Source organism: Vespa mandarinia, chromosome 11 (assembly GCF_050613455.1).
Source record: "Vespa mandarinia isolate Hongniang chromosome 11, ASM5061345v1, whole genome shotgun sequence".
NCBI lineage: Eukaryota > Metazoa > Arthropoda > Insecta > Hymenoptera > Vespidae > Vespa > Vespa mandarinia.
The window spans coordinates 395,244-416,855 of record NC_140820.1 but is presented as its reverse complement, the minus strand read 5'-3'; the positions used below and the strand labels follow the sequence as shown (position 1 = coordinate 416,855).

At 30.6% G+C, this 21,612-nt stretch overlaps 5 protein-coding genes across 20 annotated transcripts; 2 read left to right on the top strand and 3 right to left on the bottom strand.

The window, feature by feature from the left end:
* Positions 1–133: 133 nt before the first annotated feature.
* On the bottom strand, positions 134–1,022 carry LOC118441379 (uncharacterized). Its single transcript, XM_035865680.2, has 3 exons — positions 879–1,022; positions 582–801; positions 134–341 (listed from the first exon to the last, which is right to left on the bottom strand). The coding sequence occupies exons 1-3, from the start codon at positions 1,019–1,021 to the stop codon at positions 138–140; spliced, it is 567 nt and encodes a 188-aa protein (XP_035721573.2). The 5' UTR covers position 1,022; the 3' UTR covers positions 134–137.
* A 197-nt stretch (positions 1,023–1,219) lies between these two features.
* Elp6 (Elongator complex protein 6) lies at positions 1,220–2,082 on the bottom strand. The gene has a single exon (XM_035865670.2). It carries the CDS (start codon positions 2,080–2,082, stop codon positions 1,222–1,224), a length of 861 nt encoding a protein of 286 aa, XP_035721563.1. The 3' UTR covers positions 1,220–1,221.
* A 1,418-nt stretch (positions 2,083–3,500) lies between these two features.
* On the top strand, positions 3,501–7,527 carry MsrA (methionine sulfoxide reductase A). Of its 3 annotated transcripts, XM_085660261.1 has the most exons (7): positions 3,501–3,716; positions 3,812–3,880; positions 4,325–4,576; positions 5,452–5,612; positions 5,700–5,820; positions 5,915–6,051; positions 6,166–7,516. In XM_085660261.1, the coding sequence occupies exons 4-7, from the start codon at positions 5,455–5,457 to the stop codon at positions 6,401–6,403; spliced, it is 654 nt and encodes a 217-aa protein (XP_085516387.1). In that variant the 5' UTR covers positions 3,501–3,716; positions 3,812–3,880; positions 4,325–4,576; positions 5,452–5,454; the 3' UTR covers positions 6,404–7,516. The 3 variants fall into 3 exon arrangements, with proteins under 3 accessions (XP_085516387.1, XP_085516388.1, XP_035721564.1); XM_085660262.1 differs by lacking the exon at positions 4,325–4,576 and having other exon boundaries at positions 6,166–7,524; XM_035865671.2 differs by lacking the exon at positions 4,325–4,576 and having other exon boundaries at positions 3,501–3,880; positions 6,166–7,527.
* Positions 7,528–9,067: 1,540 nt separating this feature from the next.
* Positions 9,068–18,905, bottom strand: MYPT-75D (Myosin phosphatase targeting subunit 75D). 9 transcript variants are annotated; one of them, XM_035865650.2, is made up of 9 exons: positions 14,101–14,211; positions 13,631–13,894; positions 13,223–13,525; positions 12,997–13,139; positions 12,773–12,898; positions 12,635–12,710; positions 12,310–12,527; positions 12,011–12,182; positions 9,068–10,050 (listed from the first exon to the last, which is right to left on the bottom strand). In XM_035865650.2, exons 1-9 carry the CDS (start codon positions 14,168–14,170, stop codon positions 9,737–9,739), a joined length of 1,686 nt encoding a protein of 561 aa, XP_035721543.1. In that variant the 5' UTR covers positions 14,171–14,211; the 3' UTR covers positions 9,068–9,736. The 9 variants fall into 9 exon arrangements, with proteins under 9 accessions (XP_035721543.1, XP_035721545.1, XP_085516383.1 ...); XM_035865652.2 differs by lacking the exon at positions 14,101–14,211 and adding an exon at positions 18,699–18,905 and having other exon boundaries at positions 9,070–10,050; XM_085660257.1 differs by lacking the exon at positions 14,101–14,211 and adding an exon at positions 18,276–18,499 and having other exon boundaries at positions 9,070–10,050.
* LOC118441381 (transmembrane protein 42) lies at positions 13,779–19,268 on the top strand. 6 transcript variants are annotated; one of them, XM_035865691.2, is made up of 5 exons: positions 16,091–16,124; positions 16,203–16,283; positions 17,007–17,163; positions 17,305–17,451; positions 18,813–19,237. In XM_035865691.2, the coding sequence occupies exons 3-5, from the start codon at positions 17,011–17,013 to the stop codon at positions 18,960–18,962; spliced, it is 450 nt and encodes a 149-aa protein (XP_035721584.1). In that variant the 5' UTR covers positions 16,091–16,124; positions 16,203–16,283; positions 17,007–17,010; the 3' UTR covers positions 18,963–19,237. The 6 variants fall into 6 exon arrangements, with proteins under 6 accessions (XP_035721585.1, XP_035721580.1, XP_035721584.1 ...); XM_035865692.2 differs by lacking the exons at positions 16,091–16,124; positions 16,203–16,283 and adding an exon at positions 13,779–14,024 and having other exon boundaries at positions 18,813–19,238; XM_035865687.2 differs by lacking the exon at positions 16,203–16,283 and having other exon boundaries at positions 15,559–16,124; positions 18,813–19,239.
* The last annotated feature ends 2,344 nt before the right edge of the window (positions 19,269–21,612 follow it).

Genomic DNA, 21,612 nt, shown 5'->3' with positions numbered 1-21,612 from the left:
TTGCCGACACACAACGTACAACGACCGAAAGACTACACTATCGAAGTAAATTGATTGCCAATTAAATTGAGCGATAATATAGAAATAAAATGATAGGTGGTTATATGATTTGCATATAGAGATGTTAAGCCAAAAGCTTATTTCCAAGAAATATTTGCAGATCTTACCGATTTCGGCCTTATTTCCGCGTCGGCCATATCATAATAACGAAACTTCTCCATCTTATTTACAATTCCATTTACAATACTATTGAAATACATTTTCATTGCTTTTTGACATTTTCCAGTCATATACATTGGAAATGTTTGTTCCAAGTATTGCAAAAAACTTGTCTCGAAATTCTAAAGATAAAATAACTATTTATAATTTTACGAACAGAGTATACGCATTTACTGATGATACTATTAGACAACTAATGGTTATTTAGATAATAGTCGAATATTCATTAACAAAATTAATAACGCGCTCAATAATTTTGTAAAAATGTCTTCGTGAGTCGTATTATATATTTATATAGTAATAAACTATTGAATTGCATTCCTATGTAGCAATAATTATTATTAGTCACCATAATGACATACTCTCATATCTTCTTTATTTAAGCGCATATCTTTGTGAATCATAGCGACATAACCAACCAAACGATCCAATCGCTTTCGGTTTTTGTAAACATCTAATATAAGGTATCCTATAGCCTCCATAATCAATGTGAATTTCGCGCAAAGCCGAATGTCCACGCCAAGAGGAACATGTGGATTCAAGGTATAATACTTTATATACTGTGGATGGGTTCTAAGAAAACTAAAGATCTTTTTTATTTTTAAAGATATATCATTTCAATTGGTAATAGTTTTGGAGATATTAGTTATTAGACAAACCTTGTAAAAAATAAATTTCCATAATATTGAGGCTTATTTTCAATATCTTTCCATAATTGTTTAATTAACCAATATTCCTCGGATGATAATTTATAATAATTTTGAATAGAACTACTTTCATATCTGCTCTGCTTTATACCCATCTTATTCTAATTATTTCAACACTTTCAGAGACCAATAGACAAATTTTATATTGAATAAATGTCATTAATTAAAATTGAATATCGCTAAGTGAAGTATGCAAATTATCTGTCATGAGTCTCCAAACTCGAAGACAATAAAAGGATTAATTCAAGAATAATACAAATAATATAATACATCGATGTTTTCATAAGCAAGTCTTTTATGTCACAAACGTTGTTGCACCAAGTGCAAATATTTTTACATGCCAACCTAGCAATTTATATAAATATGTCATTTTTTCTGTCCAATGATATTCACTTCTTACAGAATCTACATTCCAGCAGACTGTTATTTTTCCAGAAGCATCATTAGAATGACCAGTCATTAATGGTTCTGCTATAAGAACAAGATCTGCCATATATTTAAGATTATTACAAATAAAATTAGGAGTACAACTTTGTACATCGTTTTGGTATGTATGCACTGTAACACACAACTGTGTCATAGGATAAGATTCCATAAGCGATCTTATATATCTTATATAGTACATAGAATCTTTAAGAGTTAATCCTAAATCGGACAGATGAGAAATATCCTCTATAATTATTAAAACTGTTTTGTTTTGATTTGCCACTTCATTATAGCTATCTCTTAAAAGTTTAAACATGTTATCAACCACAGTCATACCATTTAATCTATTATCTTTGCTATTATCCGACACTTTCACATTTAAATCAAAGAAAATTCTGTTACTAATGTCCATAGTATCGGTATCCATGTATATTCCATTTATATTATTCATTAATTCTTTCATGGGCTCCACAAGTGTTACTTTACCCTTTTCTTTTAATGTCATTAGGTTATGACCACTTCTCATACTTACATTATGATAATGACTAAATGTATTATGAAAAAGTACAAAACAAATTCCATAGTCCTTTTTCAATGCATTTGAAATAAGTGCATTCACTAAAAAATTTGCATCAGAGCCATGTTGCTCTTCGATTAAAACCATTCTTCCATGCATATCCACTCTATCGATACCAATAGTATTGCATATAGAATCCATTAAGGTTACCATATTATAATAGATTATACAAAAATTATTTATATAAAAATAGAGCTTCACAATAAATATTTCTATCACTTCCAATGATATCTTATTCTTGTACTTTTATGTAAAACTGTTTTGTATTATAGTCTATAAAAAAAAAACAAAAAAGAAACATTTATATTGTACCATCATTAAAGAAATATTGAATAAAATATTATAATACGTACTAATACAGATCGTGCACGTGCATTAGTCACACAAACACAAGTATCCCTAATATTTCTAACCTCAAAAGCATGACAGGAAGTACATGGCGAAGACAAGTATTGTATAAGTTTAGCTTAAAAGTATTATTTAAAAAGAAAAAAATCTTGTAAATATTAATAGATTTTTTAAGAAACTTATTGAAAAAGTAAGAAAGACAATGAGTTGCTTATAATAAAACTGGATCGAAGAATTCTGACAAAGAAATAGATCTGATGCAACAATTTTATGTATACGTAATATATACAAAATATTGTTGTAAGACAATGATAAGATTTTAACTTATATGTTAAATGATATGACAAAATAACATTAAAAAAAAAAATATATATATATATATATGAACATTTTGATATCTTAATGATTTGATAAAGATGCGAAAAAAGTTTTGATTACTCAGCATTTCAAGTAAACGGAAAATGAATGAGGTACTGCGGGGAAATGAGTGATAACAGTATCAATGATAGAATTGCTTTAAATGTGTAATAGGATGCTGTGTAAGCAGAAGCTTGGTACTATCAGAAGGAAGATTACATCAGTCAGTGTTCCGCAATTTTATTTAAATCAAACTTACCACTTGCTTTTTCTGATGCAACTCATGAGTAATCATAGATTATTAAACTTCATAAATCGTCAATTGTTGTTACTGCGTTATTGAAAGAAATACGAAGTGACCGTAAGATGACAATCAATTATCTATCGATCTATCTATCAATCAAAAGATCTCCACGTGAATTGAATTTGAGTATTTACCTTTAAAATCTTCGCTATTTAAAATAGTTTAAAACAATAAAATGTAAACGTCCATTATCGTTTTTTATTTACAATCGAAAATATCGAAAATTCGATTTTGAACATGTTTCGATAAAATTAGATTTTAAATTCGTATAAATTCCCGCGTATTTTTACTTTTAATGCAACCTTATACAATTCGTCTGTGACGTTGTTAACAAATTATCTTAAAAATTTTAATATCCAATTAATTAATCCGTTTATCTTACTCTATTCAGAGATTGGCAATATGATTAATTTTTAAGAATAAAATGATATGGCAGAGTTTACAATATAATATACAAATGTATTGCAATCCGCATGCTAATTTGGAAAGAGTATACACACGTATCGAAGGGTGATATACTTAACCACACTCGATGCTTTTTACGCATGTGAGTTTATATTTTCGGTACATGCGCCGATAGTTCTTACCTTGAGTAGTGTGAAACAGTGAAAGCTTTTAGGGTTGATCATATTACGCGTAACCTCTCAACATTTTTACGGTCATCTGTAAAAGATTTTTAACTATAAATTATTATGTACAATATTTTTTAATTATATAAAGAAAGATTACGTGACTTATATAGAAATAAGAAATTTTTCAAGAAAACGATCATAAAAAGGTAACAGCTTAACACCTTAACCTTTTTTTTTACGAAACGTAATTATTTATAAAAATTAAATCTATTCGACAATGGCGTCACGGGTTATTTTAAAGACTTGTAAAAAGACAACGAAAATTGGTGGTGGTCCTTCGCAAATTCGCTTTTTCAACGTAAATGTTAAGGTAAGCTGCACTTATCCCTCGTTTTTCTTTATTCTGCTATAAATTCGATTGTTCGATTTGATCTGAATAAATATCAATTGCTACGATCGATTTATATTTAGCCCATCTAATTGGCTGTTGCACATTTGAGAACAATGTATTGTGGCTAAAAAAAAACAAAAAAAAAAAAAAAAAAATATTAAAAAGTGTACAAAGAAAACTTTACCTTTTAAAAATTAACTAAATTATATGCACAGTTTTTAAACTTAATATTATATTTTCTATAGTTGTTATATTATATTCTCTATAATTATAGCAAAAATTATCGGTTTAATTATATATGCATAAAGATGTACGAAAACGAGCGATCCTCTGTGAAGTTTGCTACGAAATTTGAATTTTTATCAGTTGTTGTAAAATCTGTGATTATATATTTTAATATGAGAAAAAATATGTTCACAAAAGAAAAGCATCTTGCGAAAAAACAATGCGTGCACGTGAGGAACAGTTATTGAAAGACGACCTGCGAAGAATGGGGGAAGACGAACTTTGTGGTGGGGATACTAAAGGCTTAAGCACAGATAAAAAGTGTAGCTCGATAAATCGTTTGGTAGTAATTCTTGTGCCTTCGCTTTATCGAGAATTCGTCTTTTGACTCCCGGACGAACGCTCTTCTTTTAGATTGTGCGGATCTAATTTGTTCCATAAACAACAAAGGTAAATTTACAATATTCGATCTCACATACAATTTTACGTAACATAGGTATAATCTTCATTGGTATATTTTTTAACATTGACAAGTTCTTTCTCTAAGATATTTTTTACTTATTAATATAAGTATATATAGTGATAGTACTATCAATTTATTTCACACTAAATAAAATAAAATTTAATACCGAATGTTATTGTAAACCATGTCGACTCTTTTTCAGGCTTATTAAATTAGATGGTTCAATGTGAAACATGTTGTAAAAAATTATAAATGGACGAACGATATTAAGATGATCAAGCAAATTGAAATTCGATGGTTCTCAAATTCTATTTTGATGGTCTGTGATTTGAAACGTTAAGGTGCTTCCACACGATTCGATCAAAGACATATTGGAACGATATAAATTATTCGCTAAAGATTATTAGATGTATATTAATGAGACGAGATCTTTTTTCATTTGTTAATGAAATTTTTTTTTTTAATGACGAATCTTTAAGTAGACTTTTGAAAATCCGTAATAAATGAAATACTTTCTTACGATAGATATCACTGATTAGCCTTGACTAGATCACGCGCATTTTTTGGGTGCCAGTAGTTAAAGTACTTATTTTGATACGTGGACGCGTTTGTTCGCACGTGTATCGCGTTCCTTGAACTTGAATTATCCTTACGAATATTCTTTCCTTTTTAGTTTTTAAAGTGTATATAATAAAGAAAAAAATTTAACGAAATGAATAAATTAAATGTTATTGACGTAACATTGACGATGTTACTCATATTTTCTTTACCACGAACGGTGATCTCTTATTTGGGTAACTGTTCTATATCCTACTATATGTGCAGTAGCGATGTGTACGAATGTAACTTTTGTCTGCCAAAGAAAATGCCTGGTCAGCTGGAGGAAGTTGAAGGAAAGCATGCCACTTTTGGTATGGGATGCTTCTGGGCTGGTGATTCCCTCTTTGGAGCATTACCCGGTGTTATAAGAACTTGTGTAGGTTATTCCGGTGGTACTAAGGAGACGCCAACATATAAAAACATGTAATATGCTTTTTTTTTATAATTTCATTCAATTTTTATAATTGATCGCTTATATGATTATCAATACTGTTTTCGTTTCTATTACAGAGGTGACCATACAGAAGTTATTGATATTGAATTTGACCCAGATGTTGTATCATACGCGCAATTACTTAGTATGTTTTGGAATAACCATGAATATAGTTTAATTACAAAAATTAAACGACAGGTAATAGGCTTTCCCTGATTAAATTTTTATTTCATATTAAATTTTTTTCTTTTTCTTTTCTTTTTCCTTTTTTTTAATATCTTGAAATTTGCAGTACATGTCATTAATTTTATATCACGATGAGGAACAAAAGATGATAGCTGAAAAATCAAAAGATCATGAACAACGTGAACGTGGAGAGACATTTGTCACCGAGATTAAACCATTTGAAAAATTTTATCCAGCAGAAGAGTAAGTTACATGTGAACTTGATAATAAAAGTCATTCGTAGTAATTTTATTTTAGTAATAGATGCTTTTAGTGATAGATGTAATTAATTGAATTACAATTTGTTTTGAATTTTAGTTATCATCAAAAATATCGTCTTCAAAATCATCCATGGTTAATCGAAACTACCGGTCTTACAACAGGTGAGATATTACGTACTTCACCTTTAGCAGCTAAATTGAATGGGTATATAGCAGGAGTTGGATCATTAGAGCAACTTGAAAAAGATTTACCAAATTTTGGTCTTAGTGACAAAGCTGCACAGTATATAAAAAAATATCTTATTAAAAATCAAGGAACTGGTCTATATTGTTAGTTTATTAAATAAATGAAATTAATTCTACTGGAAAAATGTAGACTGACGAAATTAGTTCCTTACTGCAAGGAAGTCTGTTGTTTAATTTAGTTTAATTTATAAAACTTTGTTATAAATTGATTCATAGATACAAAATGTTACTTCTGCTCAAATTAAATATGAAGTATTTATTATAAAATCTAAATAATAGTATTATAGCAAATCATATTTTTTTCTCTTTTTATATCATGTTGTAAGATATAGATAGTTAAAGTTACACGCAATAGTTTTATGCATACTACAAACACCTTCTTTTCATGTATGATGATATTTCATATTTTTAGTTATTTTACATCCACAGTATTATCCATACTTCTATTGAGAGTATAAGAATAAAAGAGAGTACCATCATGGATATTATATATATATGACGTGTTAACATAAAAAGAAACATACGTGTTCTCATTGAATTTTTTTTAACCATCATTAAGTGTACAGTGCTATATAATAGTGTACTTGTATGCTATAGTTTAAAAAGATATTACTTACACAGAAGCAATTTTTAAATATCACGAATATATTTTAATACAAATATAATAGCAATTAAACCAATTGAAAAAAGTAGCTGTACAATAGAGTATAGGTAGTACATTTGTAAAAGTATCTTTACAGAGAAGATGAAATTATATTTTAAAGTGTTTATTATATTGTGAACATTTATATTTCATAGAATTTTTATCATATAAAAATCTAAGTTGTAATGATAATCAAATTAAATCTATATTATATTGTTTCTAATATTTGAGTATAATGATAAAACCCCTAAATCACATTATTTTTGAATGAAATAGCGTAATAATAAAAAAATATATGTATATATAAAAAGTGAAATAATATGAGATGAATATTATTATAAAAAAGAAAAATATCTTTCAATTTTACTTAACTAACTGATCGTTATATTTATATACAATTTTAATATCTAATAATTATTGTATACAATCCTTTTATTTTATATGATGAGCACCATTTCAGAATGTTTAGTAAATATTTCATAATAACTTACATTACAATATAATCTTATATATTTTACATTACATATTTTACATTATACTGTGCTTTTTACAGACAAAAAAAGCGTAACTGTTTTCTGTTAAGACAATGTTATTTAATTATACGAAAATGTTTAATAATTATCTTATTTCCTCCCATAATCTTAATGAAGAAAATCCTAATAAATAAATAAAATGTTTTCCGAGCATTATGCATTGCATTAATATATGATAAAAGAACACATTTTATATCATCTAATTGTTTAATATCGAAAAAGTGCATATAGTGATACATTTACATATATTGTTCAGTATTAATTTTTTCTTTCTACTTAATAATTTTTGATATATATTGTCGTGATATATAGACAAGTTATGTTATGTAAAACATAATAATGGTCTTACATTTGAATGCTTGCCTAAAGATAGTATATATTTTATTAGTTTAATTGAAATTATTCATAAAAGCTAGGAAGATATCTGCATTTGTTTATAAAAGTGATTATTTAAAGAACATTGTTGTTTGTGAAAATTGTTGCACTAAATTTGTTTCAATGAATATGAATATTAATAGGTTTTATAATTCTAAATAATATCTATATTGAATTTTAATTAAGATAATTGGTTAGGGCAGTTAAAATATACATGAGAGTTGTCATTATGACATCACAAATTTAATATTACACATAAAAGTCTAAGAAAATTATTGTTATTGCAAGAATATTTAGAAATATTATTCTTTCTGAACACATTGATACTGATTATATAGGAAGATATAATTTATTATTTGTAGTATAATAGGCTTTCTTTTCTCATCAATTGTATTTAGCATATGAGATTTGAACTAACAACTCAAAGAAAAAGTACCAATTGTGCTCTTATAATATGATAAAATAAAAATTATTATATTTTGTATACATATATATTTTTTATAGCAGATATCTTTCATTTTTAAAGAATACCAATATATTCTTCTATTTAAATGTCATAGAAAATTTCTTCTTCGTTTTATTAATCACATTCTTATATATTGTTAATTTAGATATAATATAATTATCTGATGATTATATCATAACACATATTTTTAAAAAAATAGATGTCTTTAGTTCATAGATAGACATTTAACATATACGTTATATCCACTGTAACATGTAATTTGGAAAATCTAATTATTTTTTTAATACATTTTTGAATGACAATGTGAAATATTTAAATTACAGTGGTGTTTCTTTTCTACCTTTTTTTTCCCTTATAATTGAAGACATCGTTTTAAATACTTAACATGCTAATATAGATATATATTATATTTTATATAAGCAGAAGTAGATATAAAAATTTGGCTGCTTAAATTAATATAAAATTAGCACTTATATAGTTATTATATTTTATATTCATAAAAAAGACTGGAAGATATTGAGTGTAGTCTTATGTTTGGCTGTTGCTTATGAGAAGATAATTTTTTATAGAATATATATATATATATATATATGTATATATATGTATATATATGTATATATATGTATATATATGTATATATATATGTATATAAGTTTACTCTCTATTTAGAATACTTTCTTTAAATAAATAAAATTCTATACAACAAAGGTCATGTGAAAAACTGATATAATAGAGAAATTCTAAAGCACTATGAAACATTTAAATCAAAAAGAGGTTTGCTTATAAATTTATTTCTAATTTGCATGAATATATATTTCGAAAGATAAGTGCGATACTATCACATACATAAGAGATATAATAATAGAAGCAAAAAGAAATATCTCGCAATCAGTTTTGTACAAGACCATCGTGCTTATAAATTAATTATTAAAATTTTATAATGATAGCTAATTATTAACTAAATAGTTAAAGATATCTAATATTATTAACTAATTAACGGTGTAAATACAAATGATAGTTTATGTACAAATTACAGAATAATATATGTCAAAAATTTAACTATAATACATTGTTACTATAACTGTTAAGTACATATTTAATCATTCCAAAATAGGATAACATTTCTAAAATTGATTCTATAACATTTTAAAATATTATTATTAATAACATACATTACAGAGAATGTAATGCTTATTCAGGAATCCCAATAAGGATAATTAAGTATATATAAAAGTATATTTCTAATATCATATGAATTTTGATCTATGAAAAGTCTAAGAAGAATTAAGTACAATGATCAATGCAATTAAATTTTATCTAAAAATTGAATAAATATATTTACCATGTTATGTTCAAGGAACATTTAGTTTAGCGACGTGTAACTTTATCTTCGTATATGTACATTTTACATGACAGTACAACAACTCTTTTCTGAGTGGTTATCACCAATAATTTCACTTGTGTTTCCAGTAAATCGTTGAAAGTCACTTGTGCCCAAATCAGAGTTGGATATAGATGAAACTGGTACAACTGGAAAACCATTTCCATTAGTATCCACGGAACCACTTGATATATGTCGATTTTGTGCCCTCTTCTTTTTCAAATCTGATAGAGATTTGACAAAAACTACAGACACATGTATGTTGATCTTTCCATTGGTATCATCTGTCGAGTAAATAGGTTGCTGGCTGCCAACTGGTACATCAGGTTCTGTCACTGCTGAGGCAAATAGGTAAATCCAGTGCTATTTTCCTTCAAGCTCAACTTCTTTTCGTTGTAAATCCATTTTGCGATCCCTTCACCTAACCCCTTATATGCTATGCACTGATTATGGTTGGAAATGATGTTTCAACTAGACTCATGCACTAAGCATGACATGCTTGAGCATAAGCGTTAAACACTGCATAAAGAAGTACCATGTCACCAGTGTGCATATACAGTATATAGCATATTGCAGATCAAAGTCTTTTTAAGTCAATGTGTATATGAGTATATAGAATATAATTATATATTAGATTCAAAAAAGGAACTAGATTTTGGTATTCTTTGTTCCAGTTCTATGCTTCTACATATAATAATGATGCAATTACAATAATAACATACTTTTTTAACACGATGTCATTATTATAAAAGTTCAATATTACTAAAGCAACTGTACTGCATTTTAACAAGCTATCATAATTGAACAGTTTAGCTATGCTTGCTCATGGTAGACTGAGTAGTATTGAGATAAAATAATGATCAGAATAATAATCTTTTATAAGGCTATTTTATTCATGTATAACAAAATCTTATATATCAGTTTGTAGCAAGTTTGTTGCAAATATTTTTTTATATCTCCAAACTACAACTGATATGTTTATTAAATTGACTAATATGTTTTTATTCAATACTATTCGTCTATTCACCTTAATGACCTTAGAAGATGATAAGATTGGTACTTATTATGTACCAATTATATACATAAAATATATAGAAACTTCGTGATAAATATAAATTATATGAAAGCTCACAAAATTGTAATATAATCATGCTGTACTACACTATAGGCCATTAAATATTTGGTATTTTTAATAAAATTATTAATGTATCAAACAATAATAATTTTCTAAATGTACACTAGACCTATGAATTCGTAGCGAGTATATTTTATATAGATTTCTGCTAAGTAATAAATTATCTTTTCTCATTGCACTTTTAATCATTATTATAAAATTTCCTTAAAAAATTTCTATTATTCCCGAGTTTCAAAGTATGTCCAAACACATGGGAAGTACTTCATATTTTACAAAAAATTATAATTATTTAATTACTAGATCATTTTAAATTGATATTTATCATTTTTTAAATTTTGTTAAACCAAGCAAAGGTATTATCCCAGTGAAATGATTTAGTATAAGTATAGAACTTCTACAAAACAAAAGAGCATATTGGTAGATAAATGTACTATATATGTTGTACAAATATAAATTATATATGCATGATTGCAATGTAATTACAAGATTTGAAAAAATCAATCAATACAATTTGCTCAAAAATGTGATTAAAGAAATAGGAAAGTGACATAAAAAACTAACCTCAGAATTAGTCAGGAGCACGCAGTAATGAAAAAGAGAAAAGCAGGTAAATGATAGGTAACTAACATATTTGGACCACGTATTTGGATTACACGCAGAGTTCATAAACTATACGCAGAGTCTTCCTATCATTCATATATATTTATAAATGTTAACCTATGCTGACTAACATAGATATTTTGAAATAATTTCATTTTCAGAGACTTTAAAACTTTTAAAGATACTTAAAGATACATTATTGTATCACAGCATATTATTATTGTCATTTATATATCCAAATTACATCCAATGAGATAATCATTGAGTCATAACACAACTTAAATTTAAGAAATTATTGACTGAAAAAAATCAGAGAAAGATGCAATATACCTTAATATACATACATAACATAATCTTACTTTGTACATTATAAAAGATAATAAAATATAGTTATGTGTGAATATTAAGAAGATCATGGAAAAAAAAAAGAAAAAAGAAAAAATAAAAAAAAAAAAAGAAAAAAAAAATGTTCATTTTTAATGATTCTTGGGAAAAAGCTACCATTTACCACAATGTTCTACTAAACCACAACCAATACAAGCATAAAAAGAATTGGAATGTACCTGAATCTTTATCAACATCTTCATGCATAAAAGAATCATTATCCTTTCCTTCTGGCCCTTTGCGTACAGCAGGAGTCAACGTACTTGATTCAGTTTCATTATTTACCACATCTTGCGTATTAGTGCTGTTCTCTGTTTGTGGAAGATTAGGAGTTGGAATACTAACATATGTCTAAAATAAATCAAATATTCTAATGTAATTTTGATGAGCTAGTAGAAATAAGCACAATTTGTACTTTATTTACAATTAAAAATGTTGTATTATAATATATATTGATTGTTTAATTAGATTATTTCACCTGTTGTGCTTGTAACCTCAGTCTTGCTTCCTCTTGAGCATCTTTCTTTGTTGTGAGAACTTTGTCTCTGATCGATGTCCGTCGTACGCTTTGAGTACGGGTATTTATACTTTGCGATCTTCGTACACGCCGGCCTTGTGCTTCTCGCAATCGTTTACTCTCTTGTTCCGTTTTAAGTTCAACTATACGTTCTCTAATTTCAGGATCTTCACAAATATCTATAGTTCATTGTTATATATATGTTATCATAAAAAATTTGTATATCTTAGTTATTCAAAAAGATAAAAATAAAATTTCTTCTACTTATATTTAAATGAATCTTTACCAGCAGGAGTTTCATCATGCTTATTTCTTGCATTTAAATCAGCCCCATTTTGTACCAATAGTTCTAGAACTTCTAACTGAAATGTTTTAAAATTGATTTTTTAAGGTTCAAATATTGAATAGTTAATAATTCACTTACATGACCCCAACATGCTGCTGCATGGACAGGTTGCCATTTATCATTATCTTCTATATCTGTAGAAATGTGTTGATCGAGAAGATATTCGACTACCCTTAAATAACCATTTGCCGATGCTATGTGAAGCTATAAGAATTATATTGCAAAAGATATATAATATACTATTTAATAAATTTAATAAATAAAGTTATATTTCAGAATAAAATAGACGAATTTGAACATACAGGTGTAGCACCTTGATGATCCTTATACTCGAGATCTCCACCCATGGTAACAATTTTTTGCAAATCTCTCAACATTTGAACTTCAGTTGACGCTCTAGTTTCATCTATTAATTCCTGTGTAACGCCTCGTCTTGCCATTTCCCCTAGAATGAAAATAATATAGATTTTCGAGAGATTGACTTAAAATATATATCATTTATATTAATTATATAAATAAGACATCAACCTTCGATACAATCTAATGTCTTTTCATCCTCACAAATGTCATAAGGCATATTTCCATCAGCGTTAACAGCCAATAAGTTTGCACCTCTAGCTATCAGATATCTTACAAGATGTAAGTGACCGCAGGTAGCAGCAGCATGTAACGGAGTCCATTTTTCACTATCTTCAGCATTCACATTAGCACCAAATTCAACAAGTAACTTCATCATCTCTTCATTGTCATCTATACAGCATTGATGCAATGCAGTTAATCCATCTTCATTTGTTGAATCGGGATTTACTCCTTTTTTCAACAGTCTCCTAACTAAAAATGCATTTATCATACATTAATAAAATTTGAAGGTAATAGAAAGTATTTTACTTTTTTTATAGTGGAACTTTATTCCGTTATACACACTGTTATCGTTACCTTCATCTATATCATTTCTTGCAGCAGCTTCTAATAACATGACACTATCATTGAAGTATATATGACGCTTGTTGCTTGTATGTCTGGTTTGATTTCGTAGCCATTCTTTCTCACGCTGACGCCACACTTTTAACTGCTGAAGTCTACGATGTCGTGCAAGATGTAGTCGTTCTTGCGTGGTGAGCCTTTCTACACGGACCATATCTGCTACTAAATCCGCGTGTTCCATTGTTATGTGCTTATAGTTCTTACAGCTGTATTTTCCTGTTAAAAGAAAAAATATTTAATTGTTCATAGAATTATATACAACAATTTAATATTTTAAATTCAATTATTGTAATTTTATATTTTGCCTCAATTCTGCAGCTCGTATAATAACTATTAGGAATATATCGTAAGTACATTTTGTTTATGGTTATTATACGAATAAGAAGAAAATATACTCGGATTACAAAACAAGATAAATTTACCACTATGTTTATACCACCATGATTTCATTTTTAAATACTTGAAAATTTGTTGATAAATACTCATCATCATCTTAAAATAATACAGAGATTTAGTTGTTTCAATAATGTATATATAACTTGAGCAATATATTTTTGGTTGACTGCTAGAGAATTTATAGTATATTTTAGCCTGGTGCCAAAATAAACTTATTAATTACTCAGGTAGATAAACGTATATTTGCACAAATGTTTCAGCACATACGAAAATATTTCTTTGGACAAGTGATGATAATTTTATATCTGTTTAGCTTTCTTAGAAATTATAAATAAGATATTTTTCTAAAGAATAATGTCAGTTAGATTATATGTCAATATTATTCTCGCTGGAACAGTTTAGAAAAATGCATGGATAGAAATATTCTTCTAACGAGTCGAAACGTGTATTTATTATATTATTAGAAAATATTATATATAAGAAAGTAATGCTACATACGGAAAAAAATAATCATAATATATGTAAATTATTCTTGAAAAATAACATGCCAATACATACATTCTATTTGATAGCTCTGTTATAATGATAAAGGTATATTGGCTCAAGTGTGAAGATTAAAGTCTTAAGATCAGATCAAAGAAGATATCATATAATAATTAGGTATAATTCCAAGTTGTTAATATATTTTTAATATGGTTTGAAGTATAGCAAATAAAACAGAAGTCTGTGTAATATATTTTGTCTCTTGTGAAATACATTTAAATTGACATTGAATATAAGAGAGAACAGCATTTTGAATAATTTATTTCATTTAGGTTTCCTTTGAAGAAATAATAATTTATATAAAAGCTAAAGTAAAATTGACATATACACTGATATAAAATATAGAAAAAAAAAGAGAGAAAAGAGAAAAGAAATTAATTTACCAAATCGAATCTCAAGTGAAATTACAAAGAGTTGAATTAGGGTTCTTATCTGTAAGAAAAGGAAAACTCGAGATCGTGTGTGAACGATAAAGACCTAATCTCACATAACAGAATAGGTAGAACAAAAATTAGAACGCTCGTTTCATTGCAGAGAAGGCACTTGGTGTCCCGTATTTAAAAGATGTTTGAACGAAAGAAAAATTGTGGTAGGTCAGTCGGCACCGAAAATGACATCGTCGCTGTCGTCGTTGAATTTTCCAATGATGAAAAATCGGAGTGTCGGTCGACGTTGAGACGGTTCGACTTTCCGTTCTCGGTACGATAAAGAAATGAACGTAGAGCACGATAAGGAAAAGACATTGGCTCGACGTACCCAACGACAACGACGGGCCGGTTTACCTTACGCACCTGCATGCACACGGCGACTCAAAGGGGACTCTCCTCCTCCTCCTCCTCCTCCTCCGCCACCTCTTCTACCTTCTCCTCCGCCTCCACTGCCACCTCCTCGTTCCCTTTTTGTTACTCTCTCGTGCGGCTTCGAAGTTACGACGTTCGATATCACGCGACGAGAAAAGCGCGGCGGCTTTTCGACCGGCGAAAAGACAGCATTTTTTTTATCTTGTTCAACACTTTCCTCTTCCTTCTTTTCTAGCAAGATAGAGATAGATAGATAGATAGATAGATAGATAGAGAGAGAGAGAGAGAGAGAGAGAGAGAGAGAGAAAACGAGAGAGAGAACGGAGGAAGAGATTTTCATCCACGCTGGCAAAGTAAGAGAGAATAGATATATATAAGATATAGGAAAACAGAAGAACAATGGAAAAGAAGAGATAAAATTTATTCGTGGAACGCGTTTTCTATAAGGGACAATTCTCTCGTCCTAACAACGACTTGCCCTTTCCTTATTATTAGTATCGTTCGTGGCAGCGCGTGCTCCCTCCAATAACTTTTACCTGTCTGTCGCCATTTTTAAACTACCTGTAGACATTTCGCGTTCGCGCGCCATCCTTCACCCGCGATTTGTTTCTTTATTTTGAATTTGCCGCGCAATCAAACGTAATTGCGAAGCATCGACGAATGAAAAAAATTCTATGTGCAAAACGTATCAACCGTTGGAGGGGAAGGTGAGAAAGATGTTCGTTACTTTCTATGTGACTTATATACATTCTTACGCAGAATATTTCGACTATTTATTTTTATAGTAAAGTATAGATAAAAATATTCATGAAAGATAGGATAAATCATCAAAGTGGTACTTCGTTGTGAATTCTCTCATGTTCAAGGTAAAATATTACTTCGAAATAGAATTTTGGAGGTTTCCTACTATAAGACTCTCGTTTAGAGGGATTAATAGAAAAAAATTAATAATACTAATGAGTTAAACATGTACAATTAATCCTTTCGCTCCGAATGGCGTACATATGCCTTTTTAAGAGTGAACGCTTAAATAAGAAGGCATATATATACGCCATTGATAAACTGACGATCAAATACAAACTGCGTATCGTACATCGTTAGCGGTCCGTATGTCGGCATCGAAAATTTTCAACGTCTACAGCGAGCACATTATTTCACAAGTGAAAGGGTTAACATGTATACGCCATTTATGTTCCACATTATTGTACGATTAGAAAAGACTCGATAGAAAAGTATTTTGCTTTTATATTCTTTCATATTCTCTACTGTACATTTAACCACTTATTCATTCTCCCCTGTTATGCTTTTTTTCATAATGTATAATTCGTCCAACAATTTAATTCCATTCATATATATACCATACATACATATTTTCTTACTCTGAAGCTACTACTTTGAATACTGTTTCTTCCTTCCCATCATTTATATACATTATATATCTACTTTCTTTTTATTTCTCCCACTATTTTTTTTTCATTATTATGCAACAAACAGAAGTTTATTCGATCGATAAAGCCACATCATCCACCAAGTGGTCATACTTTATGCTACATTTCTATTAATTTAAAAATATTGTTCATTGTCCCCAGCCCGATGGATTTCGTGAAAGAAAAAGACGCTAAACTATCGACGAAATTCATGGAGCAAGGAGAAACAAAGATTCACCTGGCTGTGTGCAGCGGCATTCTCGCTACCTGCGGTAGCTTGTTTGGTAAGCTAGCCGGTGGCGCTGAGTTCGTCTTCTTGGTGAGTGGCGCGACATTTGAATATATTAAAGCTACCTTTTATATAATTTTCTACATACCTTGTAGGCTAATATTTTCTCTTTATTAAATTTTCGATCGATGAAAGTAATAAATTAAATGAATGAAAAATTTCTGATAAAAGATACCGATGGTGCTAAAAGTAAGTCTCCTCGTGCTCATGGTCGTGACTAACACAATAGGCTGCACATTCTTCGTAAAAGCTCTGAACGGAAGTGAATCTTCTTTACCTGCTACGGTTGCCAGTACAGCGATGAATTATGTTTGTTCGGTGAGTAATCGATGTATTTGTCGTTCACGGTCGAGAACTGTTAGCACGAATATTATCAGACGACGTGTTAATCGCGCCTTTTCTTCGCGAAAGTATTCTAAGTGGTAAGACCAAAGTAAATTTGAAAAGTATCAATGCACTAATTTGTTTACAATGGCATAGTTTCCATCTCTAGTTTTCTCATTTCTGTCGATAACGATAAACGTACTATCAATACCATCGCGCACTTATCTCCACATCGAGTAAGCTCACGAGTCTCTTAAAGGCCTTTGATTTTTTTCACGCTCTACCCTCGACTAGTGCTTTCGATTCGTACGTTAACGATTGATGGGTACTCTTCGAATATAAAAGCCTCACTTTCCTATCCTCGTCACACTGAATCACAAATTTTACTTTTATCCAAAAGTTAGTTTTCCCAATGGTTCACAATTTAAAAAGCTCGTTTAGAAATCGTCTGCGATATCTGTATATTTTTTCTTCGCGTATTCGAACAAAATTATTTTTCATTATAAGAGTGTGCGTTGGGAAAGGAACTATCGCATGGAAAGTTATAATTATCGTCGATACGATATTTGTCTTCTAATTGTTCCTATATATATATATATATATATATATATATATATATATATATATATATGTTATATCTTTCTTCGTAGTTCCTTATTTTCTTCAATCTTTTGAACTGGACGAAATTTTTCTTCACCGTTATATAAAATCGATGTAAAAGTATAAAAGAGTAATCACTGTATCCACTCTTCACGCTTCTCTTAAACACCATCACTGTTCCATGTATTAGTTAGTTCGAATAAATTCGTCGGGCTTACATTAGCGTTGTGCCGATACGTTTTCCCAGAAGTAGCTTGGCAAGAGTGAAAGGTGTTCCGCAAGCTAGACGTATCACCGAGATCTACGAGAGAGCCGGTATAATGCGATCGTGGCAATTACCGTAGATCTGATAATACAACGATACTCCTACGTGAGTACTCGTACACCTCGTAATTCGCGATCGAGAGACATGTCGGACATAACTCGTACTCTCTTTAAAAACGATGCTCACGTGAAGAGCGTCGACAAGTTGCCTGTTGCATAATAACGGCATGCGGAATATGCGTTACGCGATTACAGATCTACACGTCATGGATACACTGCATACCCGACGATATTCGATAATTGATTTTTTCTACTTTCAATAATTGTCAAGTATAATATAGAGATAAAAATAAAGATAAATAAAAGATTAAACTCACGTTGATTAATTTTTAGGGTATTCCTTTTGGATATCATATTTTGCTATCATTATCCTTATGTTTCCCAGTTATAGATAATTTTAATTCGTTAAATACTTTTCTTCTAATTTCAAGGCGTTCCTCGGTTTTGTAATATTCGGCGAGTCGACCTCCTTAACTTGGTGGTGTGGTGCATCCTTGGTAATCCTCGGCTTGATTCTCATCTGTTATACACCAAACAAAGAAGACTCTACGAGCCAGCAGCGGAAGCTCAAACAGCAATAATTTACAGAAAGCATTTTTGCAGTCGACTTTGTAAGAGGAACGAGTGACTCAGATCGTTACTCAGGTAAACCAAAGTCGTTTCACGTTTAACGTCTTTTTTTATTCTTTACTTAATTATAGATGAGCAAACGTATGAGCAAGGGTGTTCTGTTTGATTTAATAATGTAAATTGTATCAAGTTATACAGAGATAATATAAAAGATAATTTTATCGAGGGTACAATAGGAGAACCCATATTCTTTCACTTTTAATTCACATAATTATCGCGCCTGGGTTGCTCGTGAACACGTCTGCCCTATACGATAGAGAGAGAGAGAGAGAGAGAGAGAGAGAGAGAGAGAGAGAGAGAGAGAGAGAGAGAGAGAGAGAGAGAGAGAGAGAGAGAGAGAGAGAGAGAGAGAGAGAGAGAAAGGGATCGTGAATTCCCTTGCGGCAAAACGCCATCGTCGTAGGATTTGCGTAACTCGTTACGCATTCATGCACAAATGCACAAGGGACTGTTCGCCTATCAACGGCGCATCCGTCCATCCACGATGATTTTGTCTCACGTGCCAAGAGGCAATAACGAGAGGCATTACGAGAGAACGAAGATAAAAGATGGAGGGAAGGAAAGTGATCGAAACTTTAGCGTATTTACGCTTCGTCTTTTTAACCGATAAAGAGCCCGACCATGCCAATCATTATTATCCTACCTTCTCGCTAACTTTATTTGCATAAGAATGCCGGTTGGTGATAGTAGCTGCATTCGTAGATATTTTTACAAACGCTGTCACGCCTCGAAACTTGTTTATTGAGACGCACTCGAAAGGCCAGACAGAAACCTCTCCACGTTAATCTCTCCTTCGTAATTCTTATTCTGTAACTTTAGCGTTAAGTTCCAAATTGGAACTATATTGAACTATATCATTGATTATAATGACTCGATGCTTTTCTTTAAAAAATTATCAGCGACCGGTCTTTTTTTAAATAAATGACAGCGCTCGTATATATGAGAATGATCATTTTTGCTTACCTATCCGTCACGTAAAATATGTTATTTCGCATACGATTAATAAGGTAACATTAATACGGATAATAAGGTAATATTAATAAACGAAGGTTTTCGTTACGTACGGATACGGTCACGTAATTCTCTTAAAATCTAATAGAATACGCGGTCTTTTCGTCGATGAAATGCGCAGAAAGAAGCATGAGGAGTGAGTAAAGGAGTGACGGAGCGAGAAAGAGTTAAAGAAAGAGAGAATGAGTCTAGAAGTATATGGAGAGGCGCTTGTTTTAGCACAGTAAAGTGGGTCTCCGTGCTTCTAGTGCTACCGGATAGAAATAGTGGAAGAAGAGAAAGAGGAGGAGGATGACAGGAAAAAAGAAAAAAAAGAAAAAACAAAAATAAAAAAGAAAAAGAGAGAAGAAAAGAAATTCTCTCTTATGAGTATTCTCTACCTCTTACGAATTTCATATACGTATTGGATCGCTTTCACCGTACAGAAGTAAAAGAGAAATATTTATGCCGCTTTGAATCAAACAATCTTTTTGTTCGTTAGGTATTCATCTACGACTAAGAATCCGTCAAGAGATTAAACGGATATCGAATCGATGCGTGGTTTTAGAACAAAAGGAGAAATGTATGCTCTCCTAAAGGCTTTTCATCGATAAGAATTCATGTGAAAATTTACAAAGACGGAGATATATCTAGAAGAGAACCAAGAGCCGTCGTTACGTTAGCAAGTAGCAAATATATGATGGAAAGAGAAAAAGAACAACTGATCGCGTATTGATTGTAAAGAAAAGAAAAAAGAGATATTAGTGTAAGAGAAAAAGAGAGAAAAAGAGAGCAGGATATAGCGAGCGTTCATTCAGAGGTTGCGAGAGTATAGCGGCCGTCCCATTTTCTATCAGCATTCCATTACTCTGCGAACGTAGCCCAGTTAGCTGTATTCGTTGACTGGCCCTAGTAGACCAGATTTACGGTTTGTGGGGCAGGGTCGGGGGTAGTATAGAGGACAAGGAGGGTAGTGGGGGTGGATAGTTCTTTATCGAGCGGCGCCTGCGCGAGGACAACCCGAGCTACAGCGATGTACGTTGGACAGTTTGTCCCGTCCTCGAGCGCTCCACCCCTACGTTTCTTCGCACGTTATACACCCCTCCACCTGTTCGGTATGCCGATCCACAACTTTGCGACTTACCACATAACCACCGGAGACACAGACCAACGCTGGCAACATGAAATTCTTCGCGACGAGGACCTAATCAGTTTTCTTTTCTCTCTCTCTCTCTCTCTCTCTCTCTCTCTCTCTCTCTCTTCTATTAGACAATAGACTATAATCATTTCATTCGATTGGGGTTCGTTAATCGTGATCTCGTTAATTGATTTGACCAACGCTTCTCATGTCTTATATAAATTTCCTACTTAGTAAAGTTTTTTTTAGGTGTTAGAAAATTTGTAAAATTCCCTTCTTTTTATCGTGAAGATTTATCTTTGAAAGATGTAATTCCTATTTGATGATTTTCATTGGTATTCACCGAGAATCGTTTCGGATTTTGCTATTCGTTTGGTCGTTCAAGGTAAATTAGAAAGGACGTGTATAAAATGCGAATTTGTTCTTCTTTACCTCCTCCCCACCACGTGGCCCTTGCCGTTGCCCCTTTCACG